Genomic DNA, 26589 nt, shown 5'->3' on the forward strand with positions numbered 1-26589 from the left:
CTCTCGTGGGACTCTACGACCTTGGCATTCTACATTAGAGAAGAGGGAAGGCTGGGGTGTATAAAGTGAGCACTGAACAGGAAGTTAGAGGTAGAGGTAGATCTTGAAGGAGGAAGACAGTAAAAAGCAAAGTCTGTTATTGTGGCTCATTTCTACAGTCGAGGCAGGGGCATAACAAAAAGAGCAGAGAGAGTAAATGCTCAGATCCTTGCTTGCTAGCTTTCTCTTCTTACACTCTTCCCTTCTGCTCTGCCTAGGGAATGGAGCCACCTATGATGGGCTGAGTCTTCATACACTAAGACTACATTAAAAAGCAGCAAAAGGGTGGTCACAAATTAGGGGTAGTTACAGCAAACAGTTAGTTAGTGGTTGCTGTCTGGTAAAAGGCTTAGAAATCAATAAGACAGTACCAATCTATAGAAGAACAGCAGATGGCTGTTTATAGGCATCTGGTGATAGCTGCCTAGCTCCTTATGCTCATCAGCCACGCTAGCGATAAGTAGTAGCAAGTATTGGTGTTGGCAAGTCTGTGTGAACACAAGAACTGACATATCACCGTAAAGATTTCAAAGAGAAATAAGCTTTTTAAAACGTCCTTTAATAGAGTTTAAGGTACTTTTTTGACCCTGACATTTTCCTGTCTGAAAATGTCATAGAAAAATTCTTAGACATATAAACAAGAAGCCATAGTCAAGGGTTTGGGGAGCTAGCTTAATAGTTAACAGTTGTGTAGTGTGCACTGACCCTAGAGCAGCATGTTTACTACACCAAATAGGAAATCTGAAAGCACACCCAGGGGCAAGAGGAGAAAGGAGGGGCCCAAGGGGACTGCTTCCTTTTCCTTTTAATATTAAACTTACTCTTGTTTGTTCTTCTGTATTGAAAGCTCAGCTCTCAGGTTGGAGAGGTGGCTCAGTGGGTAGGATCCATTGCTAAGCATGCATGAGGGGCTAAGTTCCAAGTTTCAGGACTCACTTAAAAATCTGGGCATGATCCTATACACCCATCACCCCAGCGCTGTGGTGGTAGAAACAAGAGGGTCCTGCAGCCTAGCTGCAGCTTCATAGAGAGACCCCGTCTGAAGGGAATAAGGAGGAGCAGGATGGAGTGGGACAGCTATCCAGTGTCCCCCTCTGGCTCCAAGTGTACACAGCTGTGTGGTTGAGCCCGCATGCACACACACACACACACACACACACACACACACACACACACATACACACCACTCATCCTAGAGTACCAGAGAAAGGAATGGCATAACAGTTCTGTGGGAATTTCTGTAGTCCTTCACTTGGCACCGAGAGTGAGGAAGGGAGAGAAAAGCGTGGGAGGGAGGGCTGGATGAGCTGCACCCCTGAGGACTGCGCCCCTTCTCTTGCTCTCCACCTCCATCTCTGTTCCTCCCAGAGTCAGTCGGGTACTCACCCCAGGGGAATCATTGCTGAGCATGCTTCCCCAGGTTACATGATGGCCAGGGGAGACAGTCAAGTCAGTGGACGGCACTTACCAGACTACCTGGCTTATAATTAGGGCTCAGAGGGTTGAAACAATCTATCTTTTAATCTCCTATTTTCTTTCCTGTCTCCTTCCTTGACTTAGAGAGTTCCATGTGTAGTACCTTTAATATTTAATGTTTATGTTTTTTTGCTTGTTTATACTGAAGGAAAATGCTGAGTGGTTTTTGCATAAGTTTGTCTATGTCTGGGTTGGGTGAACTTTAATGAAATAATATCTATTATAAAGGAAAATAAGGGAGATATGTAGCTCAGTTGGTAGAGGGCTAGCCTTAGCATACACAAAGGCCTGGATCCAGTCCCCAGTGTAACATGCCTAAGTGGTGCTGGCCTGCCTGCAATTCTGATGCTCTGGAGGTGGGAACAGGAAGATTAGACTTCAAGATCAATAAGAGAAGGAGTGAAAGTGGGTCTTCGTGAGGCGCTGGAGGCTTGCTTGAGCGGGTCTCCTCAGCGGCGGCTGGAGTCGGTACATCCTTGCCCGAGCCCATCGGCCAAGGCATCTGGCAGCAAACCCCAGCTCCAGAATTTGGAAATACGGCACATCTAGTTGGCTCCAAATTGTAAACCATAGGATGAGTATTTAGTGGGCATGGGAGATTGAGAACATCCTACCACACCACAAACTTCGGTGTAGATCACTTCCTTTTCTGTGGATTGAAGCCAGAGAGCACAATGAGTACAAGAAATCCTCAAAGAAAGTGGCGTGGTGGAACCTTAAATTCTAGACAAACCCAGAAGCGAACTCGGGAAACAACTTCAACCCCTGAGGTTTCCTTGGAAACAGAACCCATAGAACTTATGGAAACTGTTGGAGATGAAATCGTGGACCTCACCTGTGAATCTTTAGAGCCCGTGGTTGTGGACCTGACTCACAATGACTCTGTTGTAATTGTTGAAGAAAGGAGAAGGCCAAGGAGAAATGGGAGGAGGTTGCGCCAAGACCATGCTGACATCTGTGTGGTGAGCAGTGATGATGAGGAACTATCTAGGGACAAAGATGTGTACATAACTACCCATACTCCTCGAAGCACCAAGGATGATGGAGCTACTGGACCCAGGCCCTCAGGTACCCTCAGTTGTCCGATCTGCATGGATGGATACACTGAGATTGTGTAGAATGGGCGTCTCATTGTTTCTACAGAATGTGGCCACGTCTTCTGTAGCCAGTGCCTCCGTGAGTCCCTTAAGAATGCTAACACTTGCCCAACTTGTAGGAAGAAGATCAACCATAAGCAGTACCACCCCATTTATATATGAAGTGTTCACAACTGCTCAGGATAGACCAATGGACAGACAGCCAGGCTGGCTTTTCTGCATGGTATCTGCCTCCAGTTTCCTGAGCTCAAAAAGACTTTCAAAAATCAATGTCTGATGTAAACTGGTCTTTTGTTTCCCAACCCCTTAGACCTTTTGTTATCTCATTTGATGCTATGGAGCACCGTCCAGAGATCCTCCCAGATCAGATCAGCATCTCTGCCCCTTTGGGTGGTCTGAGCCCAGAGTGGGAAAAAAGGAGTCGGGCATATTGGAGTTGAGCATCATGGCTCCAGCCTCTTTATGGAGCTTACATGTTGGCCAAGAAGTTTCCCTGTTGGGGAAGTTTGCCGCAGCTCTTGTGTGTGCAGAACCTTCCCAAGGCACCTGTCAGTTAGCTATTCTGCCTGCCAAACAGTGACCTGGCCAGACAGCCCGAAGAGCCCAAGGATACCAGTGCATAAACTGCCCACGAAAAGCCTAACTGGTGGACTTTTAGTTTTCCTTCCCATGAGAGCAGAGGTGACCTATGACTCTGCCTGAAACTCATCATTGGTGTGCTGTGTTTTCTGCAAATCAAGTGACTCTGCAGGGCAATCCTGTTTCCTAAGAATAAGAAAGTGCAATAAAACCCGTTCTTCGCCTGCTCTTCAGCAATCTGGAAGATGTAGCACTGCTGGTATCCTCAGCCCAGTGTTGCCATGGGAGCAGTGCTCATCCCACCCCATCTCTGTTCACCAACTGTTCTCAGGAACCCTACCCATGCTCCAATGTCCTTTTACTGGCACAGAACATTCAAGGCTAATAGGACAAGCAAGTGTTTGAGTGTCCCCTCTTTTCTGCTAAGATATGTCCTGCGTTGTCTACAGTGCCCTCCGACCCTCAGTTTTTCAGTTCCCACTGCCTAATGTCTGCCCAAGCATAGATAACAGGAGGTGGTAGCAGTAACAATGGCCTTATCAGCTGTTCACTAACATGCTTTTGCCCAAGCCACTGTTGCCCATGTGTCAGAGGTGTTGCCCTACTCAACCTACACTGCCCTAGCTTTCCCTTGAATAGATAGGCATTTCCAAAGCTGCTTGCTCTCCTAGCCAGTTGAGCTTTGATCCTCTGGACTTTTGACTGCTCAGTAGGTTTTGGTCAGCAAAGCATGGTGCCTCTTCCAGTGGGACCACATAACAATGTCTACTCCACTATATATATATATATATATATATATATATATATATATATATATATATATGTGGGAGACTCAAGTGCTCATGGAGACCAGACGAGGGCGCTGTGTCCTCTTGGACTGGAGTTACCGAGGGTTGTGAATCTCCATGTGGGTCCTGAGACTCTTGAACCCAGGATCTTTAGAAAAGCAGCCAGCAGTCCTAACTACTAAACCATCCTTCCAACTCCAAGCATTTGGGTTCTGTTCTGTTCTGTTTTGTTTAAGAAGTATTTATGTATTTTATGTATATGAGTGTACTGTAGCATCTTCAAACACACCAGAAGAGGGCATAGGATCCCATTACTGATGGTTGTGAGCCACCATGTGGTTGCTGGGAATTGAATTCAGGACCTCTGGAAGTACAGTCAGTGTGTCTAACCACTGAGCCATCTCTCCAGTCCCGCATTTGTTTCTTTATCTTAAGAAACTGATTTAAAATCAGGTATGGCCCCCTTGGCCTGTTTTCTTAATCTGGACATTCGATTTGTGTAGTGAGTGGTTCCGTCAAATGCAGCAGGGACGGCAGAGTCTTGATTGGAAGTTCTAGCTCACTGTGTCAGTTACCGGGATCAGTGGCGCCTGCCAGTATTCAGTGGGAAATGCCACAGCAAGCTCTTGGAGTTATAGATGGCACCATCCTGAGTGGTACAGTGAACCCCTGAACCTCCCGTGCTTTCACTCTTGCACCCCACCCGAGGTGAATTATCTCTGGCATAGCTTCACACTGTGAGCCTACCCACCTGTTTGTCATTCAGAGGCTCTGTTGGGTCAGATCTACTATAGCAATGTGATAGCTAACCATTGCTTTAATTGATAAGGACCCTAAGACATGAGAGTGGTCAAGGTGGTAATTTGGATCTAGCAGAGAAGCCCAAAGAGAAACTCTAAACGGCTTCCTTTGTGTGAAAAAGTGCAGTTATACGTGTGCCTGTATACCACGGTCTACGTACCATGGACTGTATACCCATGTCTAAATGTAATTAGTATAATCTGGCTTCCGGAACCGGCCAGGGGTCTTGGAATATCCTCTTGTCCCAGAATAATGAGTACTGCTACAGCTGAATGATATCTAAAATTACATATTACTTGTTCTAAGGGGTAGGGAGTAAGGGGCAGGTTAGAGAGCCCTACACGGAGGGCAGGGGTCTTGCTGCTTTTAAGACAGGAATGTGCTCTTTGACACACGTGGAAGAAACCTGTGTGTGTTTTCAGTAGTCGCCACACGGGGGCAGCCTACTCAAGAAAATTCAAGAACAATTGACTTGCCTCGCCTTGACCCTCCCTTTCTTGTAGACTCAAACCTTGTGCTTGCTTAGCTTGGCTATGACTGAGTTACAGCCCCTATTTTGCATGCTAAGACCTAGAGTTTCTGGTTTGGAAGCAGTCGTGGAAGAGGAAAATAAGCCTTGGCCAGTGTTGGACAGCTGCGGCAGGCAGAGAAGATGCCTTCCCCACAGTTCAATGTTTTCACAGCTGGCCACACACTTTGGCTGGTTGTATCCATATTTTTTGAAAAACAAAGACATTTTTAAAAGTCCTTTTTTATTATGAAAGTAAATCACCTAGAGGCTTCTGTGGAGCATAGCTCATCCCGACTCTGAGGAGGATTCCAGAGCAGTGGTTTTTCTGGAGAATCTGGAGACGGTGAACATTCCGGTTTCTGCATATCTCAGAAGCTTCTGTTCCGTAATTGCTATGCATTTTCCTCCTTTTTCCTTCACGTGACGGCAGAATCGTGGAGAATCAGAAACACTTGATTTTAGCCTAGAGGCCGCATGTGTGTTAATGTGTATGAGTGCATGTGTGTGTGTGTGTGTGTGTGTGTGTGTGTGGGTGGGTGGGTGTGCAGACTAGAGTACAACCTTAGGTGTTATCCTTACAAGCCATCTGCCCTATGAGATGGGGTCTGTCACTGACCTGGAATTCACCAAATAATCTGTTCTGGCTGATCATTGAGTTCCTGGGGAGTCTGTCCATCTCCACCTCCTCTGTGTGGGATACAAGCACGCAGGCACCACCTTACTAGGCTCAAGTACTCAAACTTATGAGCCTGTGGGAGCCCTTCTCATTCACACCACCACAGAGGCCTTCAATAGAGCTAAGCAGAAGCCAGCACCAAGCTCTTGAACCTGAAAAACTAGAAACCAACTCAACCAATCTCCAATCTCGGGGTGTTTCGTTACAGTAACAGCAAATGAACTGGAGAATGAAACTGAAAGGTAATGCCCTGCATCCGTTCCACGCTTTCAGGTGCATTGAGCATTCCACAGATAACACAGAGCAATGGGGGGGGGGGGGGGGTCAGCTGAATGCTGTCCACATTCCTCGTGTGCTAATGAGTGTAGACCCAGGTCTTGGCCATATGCATTTTAGTCAGGCTAAGGGGCTCCCTTCACCCCAGCCCCGCTTTTTCTCACTTTTCTCCACACAAGTGTATCTTTCCAGGTCCCATAGCAGCAGAGGGATGGACCAGACAGACAAGGCATGTGTGGTTGCATGTGTGTTGCATGTGTGTAATCCTATTATTGGGAATTTGCCTTGACTGGTCCCCTCTTCCCCACTGAGGGTCTCACCTTGGTACCCAACGCCATCTAGAGCAAGCGATGCTTCTGCCTGGGTGCTTATGTGTCAGGCGGACCCCTGTGCTTGGAAGAGAGAAATTGTTGGGCACTGCAGACTCTGCTCCCTTGAGAGTCACACTGAAGTCAGGGACAGAGAACAGCTGGAAGTTGCAATTGGAGTCACCTCCAGCTGGGTTGAGTCCACTGGATCCCAGCTGCATATGGAAGAAATGGTGTAGACATCAGAGATGGGTTTGAATTTCATTTTTCTCTGAGAATCTCATTTCTCTTCATTTCACAGAGACACTTAAAAACAACAACAGTATTTATAGAAAAAAGAAGACATGAGTCTTTCACATTTGAAGACTCAAACTCTTTAGGTCTGAGATTTTGGAGCCAAACTACATTATCACATAGCTTAAATTTAGTGCACAGTATGCCTAATAAAGGGGCTTAAAAGTGAGCAGAAATTTCTAAATGTATTAGGGGTGAAATTAGGGGTGGGTGGATGTGTGTGTGTGTGTGTGTGTGTGTGTGTGTGTGTGTGTGTAAGGATAGGGATAGATAGAGCTGGGAACTCCGAGCCTCAAGTGGACTGGGTCACTGAATTATACTGACTGATCTTTTCACATGTAGGGCAACACTGTAAACAAATATAATCCGTATGCTGCTCGCTTTTAGTTGAGTGGCTGCTCTCACTTTACTTGAGTGGCTGGTGACAGCCATGCACTGTCCTTTGCCCAGACTGTCTTCAGTGATTTCGAGGTTCATACCCTTTTGGACAGGACTAGCATGCCCACCATGAAGGAAGTGAAACTCAGAAGAGACTTCCCCAGATCGTAACAGCTAAGAACAGACACTTGGGGCTGGCAGGATGGCTCAACAGGTTAAAAGCCTGAGGACCCAGGTTCAGTTCCCCCACCCCCCACTCTTCTGGCCCACACAGATACCTGCATGCATGTGGTATTTGTGAACTCATGCAAGCACACCTACAGACTCATAAATAAATCTTTCGGGGAAGAGAAAAGCTAACATGTATACCCCCTCTGTGCGGTAGCATTTATTCCAGATGTTCCTATGAGTTCAGTCTCTGAACCCAAACACTACCCAACTCAGCCACCAGGGCCCAAGCCTTGGCTTGAGCTTACTATTTTATCATTCCAGCTCTTTTTAGAGGGGGAGGGGGTGGGGCTGAGATAGGGTTTCTCCGTGTAGCCCTGGCTGTCCTAGAACTTGTTTTGTAGACCAGGCTGGCCTCAAGTTCACGGAGATCCGCCTGCCTCTACCTCCTGAGTGCTGGGATTAAAGGTGTGTGCTGCCACACCCAACTCCCCTCCTTCCAACATTGTGATTCCCCCAGAGACAACCTTGTACCGTACTCAGTCTGAAGTAGCCTGAAGGTAACTCCTTCCCCCAGACTTTGGGCTTGCCAGAGCTCCCAGGCTCCCTATTAGGAATCAGTGGTATGTGCCCTCGGAAAGGGTGGAGATGGCACCTAGTCAGGGGTGCTGACATGGTGCCGGTGATGTGCAGGATGGGGCCATATGACTTCATGCTAAGTGAACATCCGGTTTCTCAGGAGCATGCGTGGACCCCTGGGATGGTGGCCACTAAGCTGTGTTTAACGAAGTGCATTCAGATGTTGGCATCCATACTTTTCACCCTGCCGGGTCACATGACTTGTCAACACTAAAGAAGGAGCTGATTGGATTTCTTTTTAAGCCAATATATCAGCCTGTGTTGAGAAGGGGATTTGTGAGAGCAAATTGAAGCGAGTAAGCGTGGGCTCAAGTGGAACCCTGTAAATTAGGTTTGATCCGTTTTGGCTGGGTCAGAATGTGAGCCGAGACTCTGAAATGCAGGCAGGATTGCCACAGTAATCTCATAAGGAATTTGTGGGGCAAATATAAGGAAACCAGGACCCGCTTTACAGTCACTCCCTACTCAAATGCCCACCCTAAATCCTATAGGTAACTTGTTCTGACTTCAGTCTTGGTGGGTGGTGCCGCAGATGCTCGAACATGGAATGCCTTCTTCTCAGACGTAGTGTTAGAAATGTTGGCGTAACGATTCGCTGGCTTCGGAATGCAGTTTAACAAATCAGGAGTGGAATTGTGTTACTAGCGTTTGTCTCCTCCTCTGTGGGAAACCTGGATCAGGACCGAGATGTTTCTCCAGGCTGTGGTTTTGGTTCAGCTTTCAGATAGCCCGTGTCACTTTGCCAACCTCAGTCACACCCCGTGTCATCAGAGTGCACTCCACAGTGGGGCATACACAGCACTGCACAGTCCCCATTGCATCAGTCCTGCGGGGCTCTGAGCCTGTGATCTGCAGAAAACAGCCTGGGTGTGTCACCTTCGGCCCACTGGCACATGGTTTGTATTTCCCTTCTCCACAAAGCGAGTAGTTTCTGAGGACAAAATAAGAAGTCTAATGGCACACTCTTGTCTGTTTGTATGGAGAGTCCGTGTCCTAGTCTTTTCTGTATGCATGTAAGTCACTAGAAACCAGAGCCTGGAGCCTGACCATTGCTGGTAAAGCAGGGTCTAGGCCCAAGTCCAGGTGATGTGTCTCCACCTGCCCCGAGTCGGGATTCCTCACCTCTCAGGGGAAGCAGCTAAGGCCCAGAGAGCTCCTCCAAGAGAGCAGATGCAGAACTGTGATCTGCAGATGTGCAGTGGGAGACTGGGAACTAGAAAGCATAAATGCAGAGGCTCATTCCCCACAGCCCTGGCCATGTACCAGGCCATGTACATGTACATGTGCCTTGTGTGTGCATGAAGACTGTGTGGTCCGCATGAAGGTGCATCTGAGACCCACCCTGCTCTGAAGAGCCTTCACCACAACACATTCCCTCTCCCTCCCCTATCTTCCCCTTCCCCTCCTCCCCCCTCTTCCTCTCCCTCTCCCCCTCCCTCTCTCTCTCCCTCTCTCTCTTCCCCTTTTCCCTCTCCCTTCCTCCCCCTCCATCCTTCCTTGTCCCTCTATCCTTCCCTCTCCCTTTTCCTCTCTCTCCCTCTTACCTTCCTTTACCTCTCACCCTCCCTCTTCCTCTTTTCCCTTTCCCTCACCCTCCCTCTCCCAGTCTCTCTCTTTCCCCACCCTTCCCTCCTCTTTCTACTCCCCCTTTCCCTTCTCTGCACGACATTTTTTTTTCCTCAAGAGTTGAAGAAAATAATCATTTTTATGATCTCTGAAAGCATATCTATTACTGAATTTGTGACCCGTTTTCTTTCTTGGTTTACATCATCTCGCCTGACTTTTAGGGTGGTGGTGGTGGTAGTGTGTGTTCCTGTGTGTATGTTCGTGTGTGTGTGTGTGTGTTTAGATTCATTCTTATGTTTCCCAGGCTGGCCCCAAACTTGCTTTATAGCAGCAGTTCTCGACCTATGTATTATGACACCCTTGAGGTTCGAATGACACTTTCACGGAAGCCATCTAAGACCATCTGCATATCAGATAGTTATGATTCATAACAGTAGAATTGCAGTTATGACTAACAATGAAAGTAATTTTATGGTTGGGGGTCACCACACCATAAGGAACTCTATTAAGGGGTCACAGCATTCGAAGGGTTGAGAACCCCAGCTCTATAGCGAAGGGTGAACTTAAAGCGTCTGGTCCTCCTGCCTTTACATCCCAAGTTTAGGGTTGGAGATGTGTGCTACCAGCCTGATTTTATGGAACGTGGGTTCTCTGTATGCAAGACAAGCACAATAGCAACTGACCTACATCCCCAGCCCGGTCTTAACTTTTGGATATATGACATTCACTTCAGAAGAGAGTAATCGTCTTTTCTAGCATTTTTGCACATAACTGAATAGCCTAGATATGTAATAGAACCATGAAGTAAGAATTGAATTTGGGAACGCTTAGGAAAAGGAGGGTCATTTATTATCCTTCGGGAGATGTTGCTAGATATGTCATAATTCCCCGTTGTCCGTTTGGCTCACAGTCATTCTGCTTTATGCAATAAGTCTTAAGATTTTTAAAAGCCAGTAATGTGTTTTACTGATCACAAGAGAGAGTAGACAACTGAAATACACTCAATTCCTGAAAGGAAGAAAATTCCTGCACCGTGAGATCACTGGGTGGGCATGGAGCGGACAAATAGCTTCTGCTTGCTCAGTCTCTGTCCTCTGTCCTGCCGAAGCCTGACCCTGAACGGAACCTCTTGCACACTGACACCCTGACACTTTAAGTCATTACAGCTCACTTCAGGATCCTTGTTTTACTAGTGCAGGGAAATATGGTCGCTGACTCACTGACTGACGTAGGGCATAGCCTTTTGGTGTTTGCTCAGCCGGCTTCAGGTGAGATCAGGCAAGTTCAGGGTGGAATGGTGCTGGACTCAGCTAATTTCAGATGTCAGGCATTCTAAGTTTTAAAGTTTGTGAATAGATAGGGACTCTGCTAATGGACTCTCCATATGCAGACTGTTGAGTGAGAAGTGTGCCAGTGTGGTTGCCATGGGAAAATTACCCATCAGTTCCTAGTTGCCAAGAATGTATTTTTGGCTTCTAGTCTGTTGTGACTACAAGGGATGGTGCACACCTCGGCCACGCCCCTTTCTCTTACCCTGCAAGGCCACGCCCCTCCTTCCTAACTCCATCCTGCTCCACACCCTGTACATTTTCCCATCCTTAGCTCCTCTCTTACTAATTAGCATCAGTGACCCCCAAAGATCAGCCTTCTAGTTCTGCCTTTGCTCTGTGTGGAGGTGACTCCCACGTTTCCCTCCATTCCCTGGAGAGTCTCAGTCCCCTCAGATGTCTCAGTGTCACCTGATTCCACTTCCCTCCTTCTGCCCATCCTAATCCTGCCTCCTGAGAAATCTCCCTGAGACCAATCTCATACACTGTATACCTGTCCGACCAGTTTCTGTTACATTTTCTATGCAACAATGAAACATTTTAGAATTACACCTTAAGTGGAAAAGAAGCGAGTTTCGATACTTTGAAATCCCTGGCTTGCTGCTCTTTGAGATTAGGGCACAATAAGTGAGTATCATAGAAATTTCAAAATTATTGTTTTAAAGCGTGAGAGTTGACAAGAAGCCGCAGGTCACAGGTCTCAAACCAACAACAACAAATTTTTTGTCTCTTGCTGTTATCTTCTCTGTCCTGAGAAGATGGAGCCAAATGAATTGTCCATCAGCAGGTGAATGAGTAATGAAAATCTGGTGTACACTCACACACACACACACACACACACACACAGGAGCGGGGAGGGTGATTTCATTTCTAGATTCAAAGAAAAATGAAATCACAAAATTTGCAGGAAAATTTTTTGGATGGATTAGAATATATAAAGCTAACTGAGGTCATCCAATTTCAGAAAGAAACCCTACATTTCCTCGCAAGCAAATCCTAGCCTATAATGTATATGTATATGTAATGTATACATGTATATGTGTAAACAAATGTATGAGGAGATACTGTAACGCTTAGAAAGGAGAAGAAGAAAGGGTAACTAAAAAAATGAAAGAAATGCATTCTAGTGAATTCACGGATATAATATATGTTGTGTATCCAAATCCCTGTCTGTTGTTGAGAAGGCAATAGCAATTTTAGAAATATTAATGTTTTCTAAAATAAAAGTGACACTTTAAAAAAACAAAAAAACAAATTTGGAGTTCTTTTCAGGATAGTGCTAAGAGGCAAGGAGGGCGTGCCCATACCACAGTGTGCAGCAGGAATGTTGTGGACACTGCTTGTCTCCTTACAATGGAGAGTCTAAAGTGGATCCTTACAGGATAAGATCAAGTCAGAGGCCATAAACATTTGGCTGGCCCTCCCTGTCCCCTTGGTGTGTGTGACAGTTGCTGGCTGCCACAGGTGCTGACTGGACATCAATGTCTGTCCAAACATTAAATAGTGGTAGGTCTTACATTCCAAATGCCAGGGGGAAAGAAGTCTCTGTTGAACACCTGTTGTTTCCTCCCATCTCAGGGGTTTGCCCTACGTCTCCCCAGCCTGAAGACCCCAGCTCTGACCTGTGCACTCAGGGACAGGGTTCTTACCTTCACACTGCCTTAAAAAATGAAATAAGAGGATTTTTAATGAAGATTTCTAAATTCCATTTAGTCACACTATTAGTATAATTTGAAAAGTATATTTTTGCTGGGGAAAGCAGTTATCTTTTAAAATAGCAGTCTTCATTTGAACTTTTATATTCTTCCCCACCCCACTTGCTTTTTCAAGACAGGGTTTCTTTGTGTAGCCCTGGCTGTCCTGGAACTCACTCTGTACACCAGGCTGACCTCGAACTCAGAAATTTGCCTGCCTCTGCCTCCTAAGTGCTGGGATTAAAGGCGTGTGCCACCACTGCCCAGCAAACTTTTATATTCTTAATTACACTGGTAACATTCAAGTGATGTGGAAGGATATTTCATAACTCTCAGGTGCTAAAAGGCACAATTCTTCTTTAAAAAAAAAGAACCTTTCAACTTAAAAAATTACACTCCTATTTGCTTATTGGTGGTGCCATGGTGGGGGGATGGGGGTAGGAGGAAGTGGCACACATGCCCCAGCATGCATGTGGAGGTCAGAAAACATCTTATCGGAGTCAGTTCTCTCCTAACATCATGTGGGCACCAGGAATTGCACGCAGACTTCAGGCTTGCTGGCAGGAGGGGTTACCCATTGAACCATCTTGTCAGCCCATCAACTGTTTGGGGCTTTTGTTGTTGTTTGGGTTTGGGATTTGGGGGCTTTGTTTTGTTTTGTTGCAGGGAGGGTTCGGGGAGGGGGCAGCTTAGTTTAGTTTTATTTGTTCCCACCTTAATCTATCAAACCCAAGACCCACATTTATTCCTCTTCAAAACACATTGCTAGAAAGAACTGATGCGTCCCTTCTAGCCCAATGATGGCGCTGTGCTTGCTGTGGTCCCCTGTCCTTAAATGTATTACATCTGCTAAAGAGAGTGACCAAACCCTCATGGAACCTTCCAGATCACATCTGCTGCCTTCCCTCCTTATTTGATGCCCCTCCCCACAGGGATCACAGGAATAGTTTCCGTGTTACCTAAACCACACGGCACCCACATGCTCCCCATTCGTGTCCGTCTATCTGTGTCTTGCTATTGTTTTAACATTTGGTCCTCTGCCTGGGGAGTGGGTGGTTCCCTCTAAGCTACACCACTTCAGTCTCCACAGAGAAAGCAATATTTTGTTATGAGGTAAAGTTTCAAGCCAGGCCCTGGCCAGGACCTTTCCCATGTGGGGAGATGGAAGGGACAGCCAGGGAGACGGTAATTCTCCTTGAGTTTGAGCTCATTAAAACCTTATCCTGTCCTCAGTGGGTTATTTATTGATCTAAGCATCTAGCACTTTTTCTTTCCAGAAAGAATTAGCATCTATACTGTGATCATGGCTAGGGGTGGGGGTGGCTTTGTCCCTTCTGTGCGGGCATTAACTGCCCCCTGGTTGCTTACTGGCACAGCTGCTTTAGAGATGGATATAGATATGTAGCTGAGGAGCTGGAATAAGATTCTCAAGATTCATGGGTAATGAAGAGAACGGGTTATATCAAAGATACCACGTGTAGGAATCAGAGGGTTCTTAGGGGGCTGGTATGAAGCTATGATCCCTGGCTTCTCCCAAAATGAACACTTCACTGTGCTTCTATACATCCTTTCAATAGGTGTTTTAACATATTCTGGTCTTGCAGTCTTTGTGCAAGAACGCCTAGCAAAATGATGTTTCTTATCTGCTGCTCTGGAGCCAGGCTTAAACATTTGCATTGCCTTTGAGAATCACTGTGGTTGAATTTATGACAGTCATTTAAGTATGTAAATGAGAAATGGCTTTTCAGAACAGATGTTTACAATCGTCTTCCCACTAGAACACTTCCCCTACACATAACATCACCGGCAAGTCTAGCTGCTTCTCAGATCTGTCTGCAGGGATCATGCACAGCTTGAACCAGTCAGACTGCTGGGGCTGCTGGCTCCACGGACCTTGGTGCTGTTTAACTGTGTCATGACTGTGTAGCCTGGAGGAGGAAGAATGGCTAGTTAGACAATTGTTTCAGCAGAGATATCTCTTATATTCTTTCTTTTTAAGTTTTTCTCGCTTTCTTCCTCTTCCGCTCCCTCCCTCCCTTCGTGAGCATGCATGTGTGGGTATGTGAGTGTGGGTGTGTCACAGGAGTGTGTTGCATGCTCATCTGAGTGTGAGTGAAGCCACAGAAAGCATGTGAAGGTCAGAGGCTCAGTTTTCACCTTGTTTGACATAGAATCCCTTTGGTCGTTTGCCAGTGCATGCCCCAGTCTAGCTCACTCACTAGGTTCTGGGGACCTCGCCCTGTCTCTACCACCTTACTCATTGGTGTACTTGGGTCACAGCCACATTACCAGGGCTGGTTATGTGAGTTTGGGGATTTGCTGTTGGGTCCCAGGTTTGCATTACAAGTTCTTTACTGACTGAGCTTTTCTCCCAATCCTCACTTTTCTTCTGAACACAGATAATCCATAGAGGAAGAATTCATTAAAACGATGCATATGTAGCTTATACACTGAGGTGGCTACCGTGATGACATTTTTAAAGCTCCATTTTCTTTGTAAGACACATTAGTCATGTTCTGCTTATCCTAAGATATGCTTGAGGGCTGGAGAAATGGCTCAGTGGTTAAGAGCACCGACTGCTCTTCCAGAGGTCCTGAGTTCAATTCCCAGCAACCACATGGTGGCTCACAACCATCTGTAATGTGATCTGATGCCCACTTCTGGTGTGTCTGAAGACAGCTTCAGTGTACTCATATACATAAAAGAAATAAATCTTTTTTTTTTCTTTAAAAAAAAAAGAAGAAGATACATGCCTGAGTAGAATTGGTCCACAATTTTAGTTCATGTCCACAGTTCGGAATGAACTCCAGGCTCTTTTATTAAAATTGTCTGTTACAGCTGGGCAATGGTGGCACATGCCTTTAATCCCAGCACTTGGGAGGCAGAGGTAGGTGGATTTCTGAGTTCCAGGACAGCCAGGACTACACAGAGAAACCCTGTCTCAAAAAAAAAAAAAAAAATTTGTCCGTTACTTTGGCGTCATCGGACATCTGAAGTTACTCCTGTCTTTCTGCTATAGATTAATGTGTGTGATTTTCTCTCTTTTATGCCTTTTAGCTTCAAGAGGCAGACATTGTGGTCTTAGGCTCACCTAAGCCAGAAGAGATTCCTGCTGCATGGATTCCATCAGGAACCACCATTCTCAATTGCTTCCATGACTTCTTGTCAGGTAGATGTCTTCACCTTGATGGGGCAGGACAGTGACTAAGGCAGGTCAGATGACGGACCTTGCTTCTTTGGGAGACCACATTCTTGAGATGCTGGCTGCTATAGGCATGAGGCCAAGAGACTGGATTGTTGGTGTGCCTACCTTTGGGGCAGAGGTTCTCAACCTGTGGGTCACGACTCCTTTGGGAGTCCCATGACACTTTTTGAATCTCAGATATCTTGCATATCAAATATTTACATTGGGATTCACAACCGTAGCAAATTTACAATTACAAAGTAGCAGTGGAAGTGATTTTATGGTTGGGGGATCACTACAGCAGGAGGAACTGTATTAAAGGGTTATAGCATTAGGAAGGTTGAGAACCACTCCTTTGGAGTGTTTTGATACCAGGTTCATATTATGAGCAGAGAGAAACCACGAAGTCAGGGAGGTGTCTGCCCCAAATGCCTCTGGTGAACTCTGGTACTGACAGACATGACAACTGGGAAAGGGTTGGAGGAAATGGAGCTGCCAGGAGGACTAGAATGGAGATAAACGGTATGTTCTCAGAGCTCTCCTCACAGGGCCCCCTGAAACATTCTACCTTTAAAAGCACAGAGAGCAATGGAGAGGGTAGAGGCGCAGGAGAGAGGCAGCCATGTATGTAGGAGCCCCTCAGTTTCTTCAAAACACACTCCTGTGGCTGCCAGGTGGGCTTAGTGTGCAAGGGCACTTGCCACCAAGCCTGGTGACCTGAAAGCAGTCCCCAGGCCCTACGTGTAGAAAAAAGAATCAGACCTCCACACACACAAACCACAGCTATGGTACACAAACACACCACACACACATACACACACTAAATACATAAATGTTTTTGTTTTTTTTTTTTTTGTTTTTGGTTTTGGTTTTGGTTTTTCGAGACAGGGTTTCTCTGTGTAGCCCTGGCTGTCCTGGAACTCACTTTGTAGACCAGACTGGCCTTGAACTCAGAAATCCCACTGCCTCTGCCTCCTGAGTGCTGGGATTAAAGGTATGTGCCACCGCTCCTGGCTATAAACATAATTTTTAAAATTAAAAGTTAAAAGAATAAAATGCATGGTTTGCAAGGCTGGGGGGTTGTAGCTCTGTGGTAGATGGCTTGCCTGACAAACATGAAACTGTGTGTCCCATCCCTTGTACTCTGGAAACAAAAGCCCATAAAATACACATCCTATTACCTGCAGCCATGCAGACAGCTTTTATTTGTCCTGCTAAGAAAGCAGTCTCTAGCCTATAAATCATGACAGAAGCTGACTGGGCTCAGAGTCCTAGCTAGATGAAGAACTTCGTTATAACACCCCGCCTTCTCAAAGAGTTTACATTTTCTGCAACACTATTTACCTGCTGGGTTTTGTCAGCGTTTATATTGAGAACAGTTTGCACACAATTCTAGCTGGAGACAAATGTACTTCAATATTCTTTTGGACTGTCTTTAAGCTCTGTAAAAAAAAAAATGATATATTTTGTGTCGTGAGAACTCTTTATTTTTAATGCTTCTTTTAGAGCTCGTGGTCTTGATAATGCTTTTTCTAAAGATATTACACCTTTAATCCCAGCACTCAGGAGACAGAGACAGGTGGATCTCATACTTGTAGGCATGGCTGGTCTGTGTACCAAGCCAAAGGCCACCCAAGAACTATAGTAAGACCCTGTTTCAAACCAAACAAATGAATGATGATGGTAATAATAATAAATAACATTAGATTTTGTTGGAGAGTTGGCATGAGGTTAATTATAAAATTCTCGAAGAATAAACATTAAATATTTTATTTAAAAAAAAAACCATTAGGTTTCAATGTTTCAGTACTAGGAAGGGCATAAAAGACTAGAAGCCTCTGCATTGATTTAATTTTCTATAAGTAGAATATTTGCAGCTAGTTTCTTTTCAGTTTGTCTGGTCCCTTTGTAATTGTTTCCTTGTTGGTTTTGGAATGTCATGTGAACAAGACAGCACTTGGCCCTGTAGTGAACACACAGTGGAGGCTGAGCATTGACCATGAGCAGGTAAAGCCACATAAAACAAATGGATGGATTGTTTGGAGTCATTTTTAAAAAGTTCTTTTGTTTGAGCTCTAGGCCAGAATTTTGAATACACTGTGGTTGGGTGAAGGTGAGCGTCTTTAATGAGGTTTTCATCCTCATTGTTATCATTGCAGACCCTCCTCCAAGTTCCCACATAGACAGGATCTGGGGGTTATGGTACGGTAACTCTGCAGAGGCATCGATACCTAATTGATACCTACCCCTAGGAGAGCTTTTTCCTGATGCCTGATGCTGGTGACATTGTGTTCAGAAACCAGACCTGACAATCAGGTCTTTCATTCCACTGTGCAATGAACTGAGTATATGAAATTTAGACACAGAAATTCTACATTCTTCTTCAGGCTATATATTTATTACATAAAACTATTTTTAAAAGAAGAAATGCTGTGATCTTGAAGCACTTTGATTTCGAAAAAACCGACTTTGCCCAAAGTACGGCCATTTTGTATGCCATGTTGGAAGATATAGGAACCTGTGTACTGAATGGGATGGAGAAGCTGGTCTTTAATTTTGGGCCCAGAGAGCAGCATCAAACAGCAGCATCTTTGGGTTTCAGTGTCATTTGCAGAGTCTCCTCTTGCTGAGAAAGGAGTATCTAGCGTGGAGTGAGAGAAGTCATGAGCTGTCTCCAGGGCTCGGTAAGAAACCAGGTGATGCAGAGGGACCAAGAGTTTTCCCTTCTGTGGCCCTGAAGGGTGACAGTTTGATGTACAGGAAAGGAAAGGGCGGACATGGATTTAAGGTTATGTCACTCAAAGCAAAGACAATCATTTTGTTGGTTGTGAGGTTTTATTTTGTTTTTAAGACAGTGTCATTGTTTAGCTGAGGTCTGCTTTGAACTCTCAATCCTCCTGCATCAGCTTCCAGAGGCTGAGCGATAAGGATGTACCACCACCAAGCCAGACTTAGTGGTTTGGATCTTTTGTTAAGATTCATTTATTTTTCTTTTATTTGTGTGTGTGTGTGTGTGTGTGTGTGTGTGTGTGTGTGTGTGTGTGTGTGTGTGTGCAGGTGCTCCCTGAAGTGTGAGACTTTAGATATCCCTGGAGCCAGAGCCACAGGTGGTTGTGAGTCATTATTGTGAGTTCTGGGTACTATCAAACCCCGGTCTTCTGCCAGAGTAATCCATGTTCTTGACTTCTGAGATCCACCTGCCCACCAACTCCATACCTGATTTTTTTTTAAACTCTTATTTATACTGACCCTCTAGGCTGTGTGGCTTTGAGGAAATCACTTCAACTTTCCACTCCTCATAGATAAATAGAACTGAGAAACTCAGCTGGGAAGGACAAATGGCGTGGTGATTTGGGGGCAGTGACTTTAGCATACTGGCTACCAGTGAATGTTGGTTCACTCTCTACACCCCTCCCTCTCTACCATATTGCCAGCACACACAGGCCGTGACTTCACAGCTGCAGAATGTATGCATGTTCTTAGAAGTTATGTCCAGGGAAGTAAGCAGGGTGGGAGATTCTAAAATAATATGGTGGCAGCTTCTGAGCAATTGGGCAGACTCAGGCAGGATTCTGTCATCCTGTGTGTTTGGAATGAGATGAGGATGCTTCCTTCTGACCCTTGAGCTTTATTCTGAGACCCATGTCTGTATTCGCTGGCTCTCTTCTTCTCCTAGGTCTCTGCCTGAGGTAGCTCACCAATTTTCTAGTTCAAATTTCAATTTGTTCTCAGTACATGTAGTTACTTTTAAGGGATGGGGACGTAGCTCAGTTTGTAGAGCTCTTACCAAGCACACGTAGGAGCCTGGGTTGGATCCTCGCCTTGGCATAAAATCTGATGTGATGCACACCCAGAATCCCAGCACTGGGTGGTAAAAGCTGAGGGCCAGAAGTTTAAAATCAGCCTTAAATACACAATGTCCTTCTCCAAACAAAACAAAACAGAAAACAAAAATGAAATAAACAAAAACAAAACCATATAGGTTATGCATGTAGTGTATTGATTCCTCCTTAGTTTGGTTGGCCTTAGAGGTTGCCATGTTATAGAGGATAATGGTTATGTTTACATCATTTTCATTTCTTCAGAGCTTTCTCTTTAAAGAGTGTGAGTTGTACGCTCTGATGTGATGGGATTCACATGGTGGGAATGATGATGGCCACTCTCAAGGGCACTGTCTCAAAATGGTGCTAGAGGGTTTCTTCAGAGGCAACTGGGTATTTATTGAGTGTATTTAGGGTCAGGGCCGGTTCTCTGCAGAGGGGGAGGATTTGACCTGGCCACAGGCTTCTGTTATGTTAGCCCTGGGGTTAAGGCTCCCTCCACTCAGGCCTCTCATCCTTTCACTGATCCCTGCTGCTTTCTTCAAAAATTCCTCCCGATTTCTCGTCCCATCACGCCATTGTATTCTTGTCTGGATTCATTTCTCTTCATTTAGCTGTCCGGAGACAGGGAGGGAGGAAGGAAGGAAGGGAGGGAGGGAGGGAGGGAGGAAGGGAGGGAGGGAGGGAGGGAGGGAGGGAGGGAGGGAGGGAGGGAGGGAGGGAGTGAGTTCTGTTCTGCTCAGACCTGTTTTTCACAGTGTTCCTCATACCTTGAAGTCATCCCAACACTTTTCCTAACCACATCACAGTCTCTCTTTCCCTGAGCCCTGTGTTGTACAAGACCCTAAAATGATAAAAATCCTTTACTGTGCAACTGTGTCCCTTATGTTCTGGGGCCATGCACTTACAGATTGATAGCAGTCCCTGGAATGTCGATGTCTTAATTCCCCATTCCTAAAAGGCAGGAGAACGAACAGTACCTGTTTTTCTTCTTCTTCTCCTCCGCAGTAGTTGGACAGGATTTTAAGAACAGGTCTTTAGTGGTTAAAGGAAAGCAAAACAAATCTCTCCCATCTTCTGACTCTTCTGCCCAGATGTGATTTATAGAGCTGAAATATTGCTAATCTTTAAACTATAGATGGGGAATGTGGTTTTTTTCCAACACCCTGATTGCATGTGACAACAGAACTTTACAGAGCACATACTCTTAAGTGTTTTGTGCAATTTCTTGTAAAGAACTGTCAGCATAGTGGATAATTTAGGAGTCAAGTGGTCCCGAAACCCAAGAAAATGGTTTCTTAATTAAAAAATGTTGCTATTAGGAGTATTTATTTTCCCATTAAGAGAGGATACAGGCCAAAGCATTTTACATGTGTGTTTTCTTTTAATAAATGTTATAATTGTTAACTAAAGGAGGGGAAAGCAAAATTCTTATTGATGCTTCCCAAATTTGAAAAACAGATGTATTTGTCAGCTTTCTGCCCCTGTGAAAAATGACTATTTTTCACAGGGAAGAAAGTCTATTTTGGTTCATGGTTTCTAAGAGTTTATGCCATGTATCTTTAGGCCTGTGATGTAACACTACATCCTGGCTGGAGTGGGGACAAGGAAACAAACAGAAACTGGAAGGGCCTGGTGTCCCAGTGTCTCCTTCAAGGCCATGACCCCAGCAACCTCGCTTCCTCCCACTAGGTCCCACCTTCTTAAAATGCCAACACATTCATTTTACCAGAGCCACAGGCTGATGAACCAGCCCAGACCCCAGACCCCAGACCCAAAACAGCATCACGCAATCCCTAAGATTAATATCCTAAAACATAATTGCTTTTGATAGAAATTAGGCCATATTTCTGACAGGAATTTTCTTTTGATAATTCAAACAAACAAACAAAACAAGCAATTTATGGGCTGAGGCTATGTCTCATTGGATAAAATGCTTGCCACAAAAGCATACAGGCCAGAATTCAGATCTCCATCACCCACATGAAAGCCAGGTGGGCACAGCAGGCACCTGCAATCCCAGCGCTCTGGAGGCAGGACAGGGGATCTCGGTGGCAAGCTGCCCAGCTAGACCAGCAGAATGAGTAGCTCCAGCATCACCAACGCACCCTGCCTCCACAAACTGAGAGTGACCAAGGAAGACGGTTGGCATCAACCAAGTTCACGTGTGCTTGAACACACACACTCGCATACCCACATGTGAACACATATGCACACACACACTTGCACACACATGTGAATACATATACATACACACTGAAAAAAAAGCCCATAGTTATGATTGGTATAGTGGCTTACACCTATAATCTCAGAAATTGGGAGGTAGAGGAAAGCAGATCTCTGTGAATTTGAGGCCAGCCTGTTCTACATAGTGAGTTCAAGGTCAGCCAGGGCTACATACTGAGTCCCTGTCTCAAAACAAAACAAAAAATCCACAGTTATTACTTTGAAAACATGAATATAATCTATAAATTATATATGTATGTGTGTGTGTGTATTTAAATATAATGTCTTCTTTCTCTGTCATACTGTTTGATAAAGAATTCGCTACATTTGATTTCATTTAATTGAATATATTTTACACATATTATATAAAGTTATTGTTGTTGTTTTATGACCAAAGGAAGCTTGCTCTCTTCACAGCTTTAGGGTTTATCCGTAGGTGTTTCACTTCTGTGTGTGCCTTGTGCTTGCAAACAACTTCACTTCCGCTATTGCTCTAGGGTGATACTGTAAGGGTTCAAGGGTCTGAAGCCCCACTGTGTCAGAAATTCAAATGTTGGGTAGCACATATGTCTGGTAGTTAAAATGAATATTCTTAATGGTACACCTCGTGGACCTGCTACATTTCAATTCACACAATCCTGGCCGGTTGGTTTTATTCTTCGTAACAACCCAAGCGGGACTGGGTCAGAGGTGGAGATGTGAGTCTGTATAGGCCATGCTGCCTCTACAATGAGTATCATGGATATCTTTGGCTGTGGGAGTGGCAGAGGTGCGGGGCCTTGAACTCAGGGCCTCAAGCAAGCCAAACAAGCACTCTATCACTAAGCTGTATCTCCATTCCTCTTACTTTTTAAATTTTGAGACAGAGTTGGACTCTCTTCCTCAGGCTGGCCCTGAACCTGCAGTGCCCCTGCTTTGGCCTCCTGAGTAACTAAGATGACAGACTACCAGACCAAACTAGAATTGTCTAAAGCCACCATTATATTAATTCTTGTGTATGTTTTTGAGACAGGGTCATACTGTGGAGCCTAGACTTTACTGTGTAGTCTGAGATAGTTTCAAGCTGTCTATTTTCCTGCCTCAGCTTTTCAAGTGCTGGGTTTAGAGGCTGGGCTACCTTATCCAGATAATTGTATCTTTGCTTTTGTAGGTCACAGTGTCACACTTGGGGTACTTGAAGAACCCATGCCTGGATGTTTCTGTGTTCTTCAGTGTGAGATATCTGTCAAGCATAGTGTGCTTTGTTAAACCATGCCTCCGTTTATCCCCAGGTTAACAGCTTAAAGGGACATTGACATCCCTCTAATATAAAAATACAAAATAGCCCCAGCTGAGAGCCTCAGGGTTGTGCCAGAGGTGACGTGCCTGTAGACATTTCCTGACCTTGGTGATAACTGATGGGCGCCACGATTCTGTGTGCTGGATTTTTACAGAGGGCAATTGTTTATTAGTGAAAATATGTTAGAAGCCTTTTTCCACTCAATGTGTTTGCAGGGAAGCTGAGAGGAGGGTCTCCTGGGGTGCCCGTGAACAGACTCATTGCAGAAGAGAGCGTGCGTCTCCTGGCTGCGGCTCTGCGGGTTCAGGTTCGTGGGACGTGGCCATCTGAGTTTGGGCTTCGTAGTAGTTTCTGATGTTTTCCAGTGTTTCCGCCTGTCGGGCGGAGTTTTAGACACTCCACGTCTGGGGTCAAAGAGCCCTCTGATGGGAGGAAATGGGTACTTACTTGCTTTTTACTTGCCTACCATCGCATGATGTGTGCAAGGCAAATGCCCAAAGTCGTGTCTGTGTAATGCATTACCTCTCAAATGTACCAACACAAAAACTTGAAGCGTGTATTGCCTCATAATTTTTCTGTGCCAGGGACCTGGGAGCTGGCTAGCTTCAAGCCTTTCAAGTGGTTGAAATCAAGATGCCAGATGGGGCTTGGTTGAGGGTTGAGATGAAGAATCTATCCAAGAGGCTGGGGAGGTGGTTCAGTCAATGAAGTGCCTGGTCCACAAGCACAGGGGCCGGACTTTGATCCCCAGCACCCACATAAAAAAGGTGTGAGCCTGTCTTCTCAGCACTGGGGAGACAGACAGGAGGATGTCTGAGACAGTACAGTTGTAGGTTCAGTGGGAGATCATGTCTCAAAGCTAAGGTGGTGTGGACCAGAGAGGTGGCTCAGTGGCTAAGGGATGGGCTGCGCTTACAGAGGATACAGATTTGTTTGCCAGATGGCAGCTCACAATCATATGTCACTCTAGTTCCAGGGGATCCAGTGTCCTCTTCTGACATCCCCCACACATGGTGCATAGATGATACATGTAGGGAAAATGCCCAGTTCCCCACAAATACCCACATAATAATAATTTAATAATAATAATAATAACATATTATAAACATATGTTGGAAACCATTAGAAGCCATCCATGTTGCCAGTTCTGACTTTTATGTATAAACACACAATAAATCTTTTAAAGAATAACCATATCTACAGTCTTGATATCTTTTGTGAATAGTTAAGCTGTTTTAACAGTGCATATGTCTACAAGCCCATAAACAAAGTCTACAAGGCTAATTGCATGTGCATCACATTGTTGCTTATAACCTGTGATAACTGTCTGGCTTGGGGGTTCCTTGGCCTCCGTAAGCCCCTCGCAGTCTTCCTGTAGTTGATGTGGGAACCCTGTCACCCTCACATCTACACCGTCTCTTTCCCCCTCTCTCCTGAAGAACATGGTGAGCAGCGGCAGGAGGTGGCTCAGAGAGCAGCAACATCGAAGATGGCGACTGCACTGCTTAAAACTGCAGCCTCTCTCGCCTGTGCCCAGGTAGGTGATGCTGTGCTTGGCTGGTACTGATGGCGGCTCACCCCAGGGACACGTATCTCTGGTCAGTTGCTGACTGGCATAATGCAAGGCTTTTGAGTGTTTTTTTTTATCTGAAACATGGTCCCAGGCTGATCTTGAACAAGCCATAGGAAGCAAGCCAATGAGTAGCACCCCTCCATGGCCTCTGCATCAGCTTCTTCCTCCAGGTTCCTGCCCTGCTTGAGTTCCTGTCCTGACTTTCTCCAATGATGGATTATGATCTGGAAGTGCAAGCTGAATAAACCCTTTCCTCCCCAACTTGATTTTTGGTCATGGGATTTTGTCACAGCAATAGAAAACCTAATTAAGACACTTTAGCCACGAAGATGAGATAAAACAAGATTCTAGAAGCTAAGGAGAGGTGAGAAGAGAAATAGAAAGATCTATGATGGTGACCTTGGGGGGAGGGGGGTGGGAATAGCCTTAAAGGAAGCTCAGAGTTCAGCCTACACTGGCTTGAAGCATCATTTTCCTCTCAGCTTCTCTGGTACCCTCTGGAGCAGGAGGGATGCAGCATGTTTACCAATTATCCCCTATACCAAGGTCAGACTGCCCTGGTCCTCTGTTCTGAAGAGAATTATAGAGTTGTATTGGGGCTGAGCAGGTCGTCAACAGTAGCAACTGAAGAGTTGCCTATGGCAGTGTGTGTGTGTGTGTGTGTGTGTGTGTGTGTGTGTGTGTGTGTGTGTGTTGGGGGGGAGGGTGGGTTCTTTCCATCCTCGAAGACTGTTGTGTCTCAAGTTCAAGTTCATTGCCCTCTCTCATGCAATGTTCTAGGCTCTAGGAATAAGTGTGTCTTCAGTCCTCCCTCTCAGGCAAATGTTCAGTGGGGTAGAAGAACAGGCTGGCCCCAAATAAGAGAGACAGGGCATGTTGGCCACAGCAGTGTTCTCTGGGTGGTCCACAGTACACACATTGTTACTGAGAGCCCCTGTAATAACGACAACTGTGTGCTCACCTCAGTCACGTGTGATGCCCAGCCATCCTCCAAATGAAGGTCCTGACTTTTTTTCAGTCTGAGATTGAGTTTCGAGTACTGCATCCTTTCACGAGCCATTACATAATTAATAAAATATTCTCAACTATTATTTTTGGACTGAAAATGCGAAAGGGAGAAAGCATGGATGGAGATGAAACAAAATAGCATTTCCATATTTCTGAATAGCCAAGAGACACTTTGGCTAGCCAGGTGAGAAAGCATCATGTGGTAGCCGTTCTAGCCTCTGCCGCACGGAACTGTGTGCCCAATAATGGGTTTACCATAGCCATAGTATGAAGAACACACTTGGCCTCTGCCTGTGACATGGGTGTTAAATTTGTGCCTGACACCATTCTAGAGTCTTGATACTTTAATAATATTTTGCAATAATATCTCACAAAGAAAGGGAGGGAAGAGTCACTTTCTCATGCATCTTAATTGTTAGCAGTTGTGTTTAATTCTGCCTGGGAAGAGGGACCACAAAGCAATTGGGTTGATTTAATGGTTGGCAGGGTGTGCGGATGCTTCTCCCTCGAGCGCCGACCACCTAAGCTGAGGCGACCACCTCTGTCACGCTTCTTCTCTCTCCCTCCAGTGATATTGAGATTTCCCGGGGACAGACTCCAAAAGCTGTGGATGTCCTTGCCAAGGAGATAGGATTGCTTGCAGATGAAATTGAAATCTATGGCAAGAGCAAAGCCAAAGTCCAATTGTCCCTGCTGGAGAGGTTAAAGGATCAAACAGATGGAAAATACGTCTTGGTTGCTGGGTAAGACTCCACACTGACTCTAATGAAGAGACGTGTTTCTAGAACTGTCTTCCATATTTATCCATATTTATCTCTGTCCACACACCCCTTAAGTACATTGCGTTCTTGGTTTTGACCCTGTTCCTTTTTGCGTCAAT

The 26589-nt window shown here is 45.4% G+C and overlaps 1 protein-coding gene and 1 pseudogene across 4 annotated transcripts in view; both read left to right on the top strand.

The window, feature by feature from the left end:
• Positions 1–26589, top strand: part of Mthfd1l (methylenetetrahydrofolate dehydrogenase (NADP+ dependent) 1 like) — a 202896-nt gene that overhangs the window by 21576 nt on the left and 154731 nt on the right. For all 4 annotated transcript variants that reach the window (XM_085842593.1, XM_021173653.2, XM_021173654.2 and 1 more), the window contains exons 8-11: positions 15676–15787; positions 23344–23435; positions 24568–24665; positions 26279–26452. In XM_085842593.1, coding sequence (XP_085698719.1) covers positions 15676–15787; positions 23344–23435; positions 24568–24665; positions 26279–26452 — 476 coding nt within the window. The remainder of the gene's footprint in view (positions 1–15675; positions 15788–23343; positions 23436–24567; positions 24666–26278; positions 26453–26589) is intronic.
• LOC110302871 (E3 ubiquitin-protein ligase RNF4 pseudogene) lies at positions 2149–2903 on the top strand (annotated as a pseudogene).

This window comes from Mus caroli, unplaced genomic scaffold, assembly GCF_978045245.1.
Source record: "Mus caroli unplaced genomic scaffold, Mus_caroli_1 scaffold_9, whole genome shotgun sequence".
Lineage (NCBI taxonomy): Eukaryota > Metazoa > Chordata > Mammalia > Rodentia > Muridae > Mus > Mus caroli.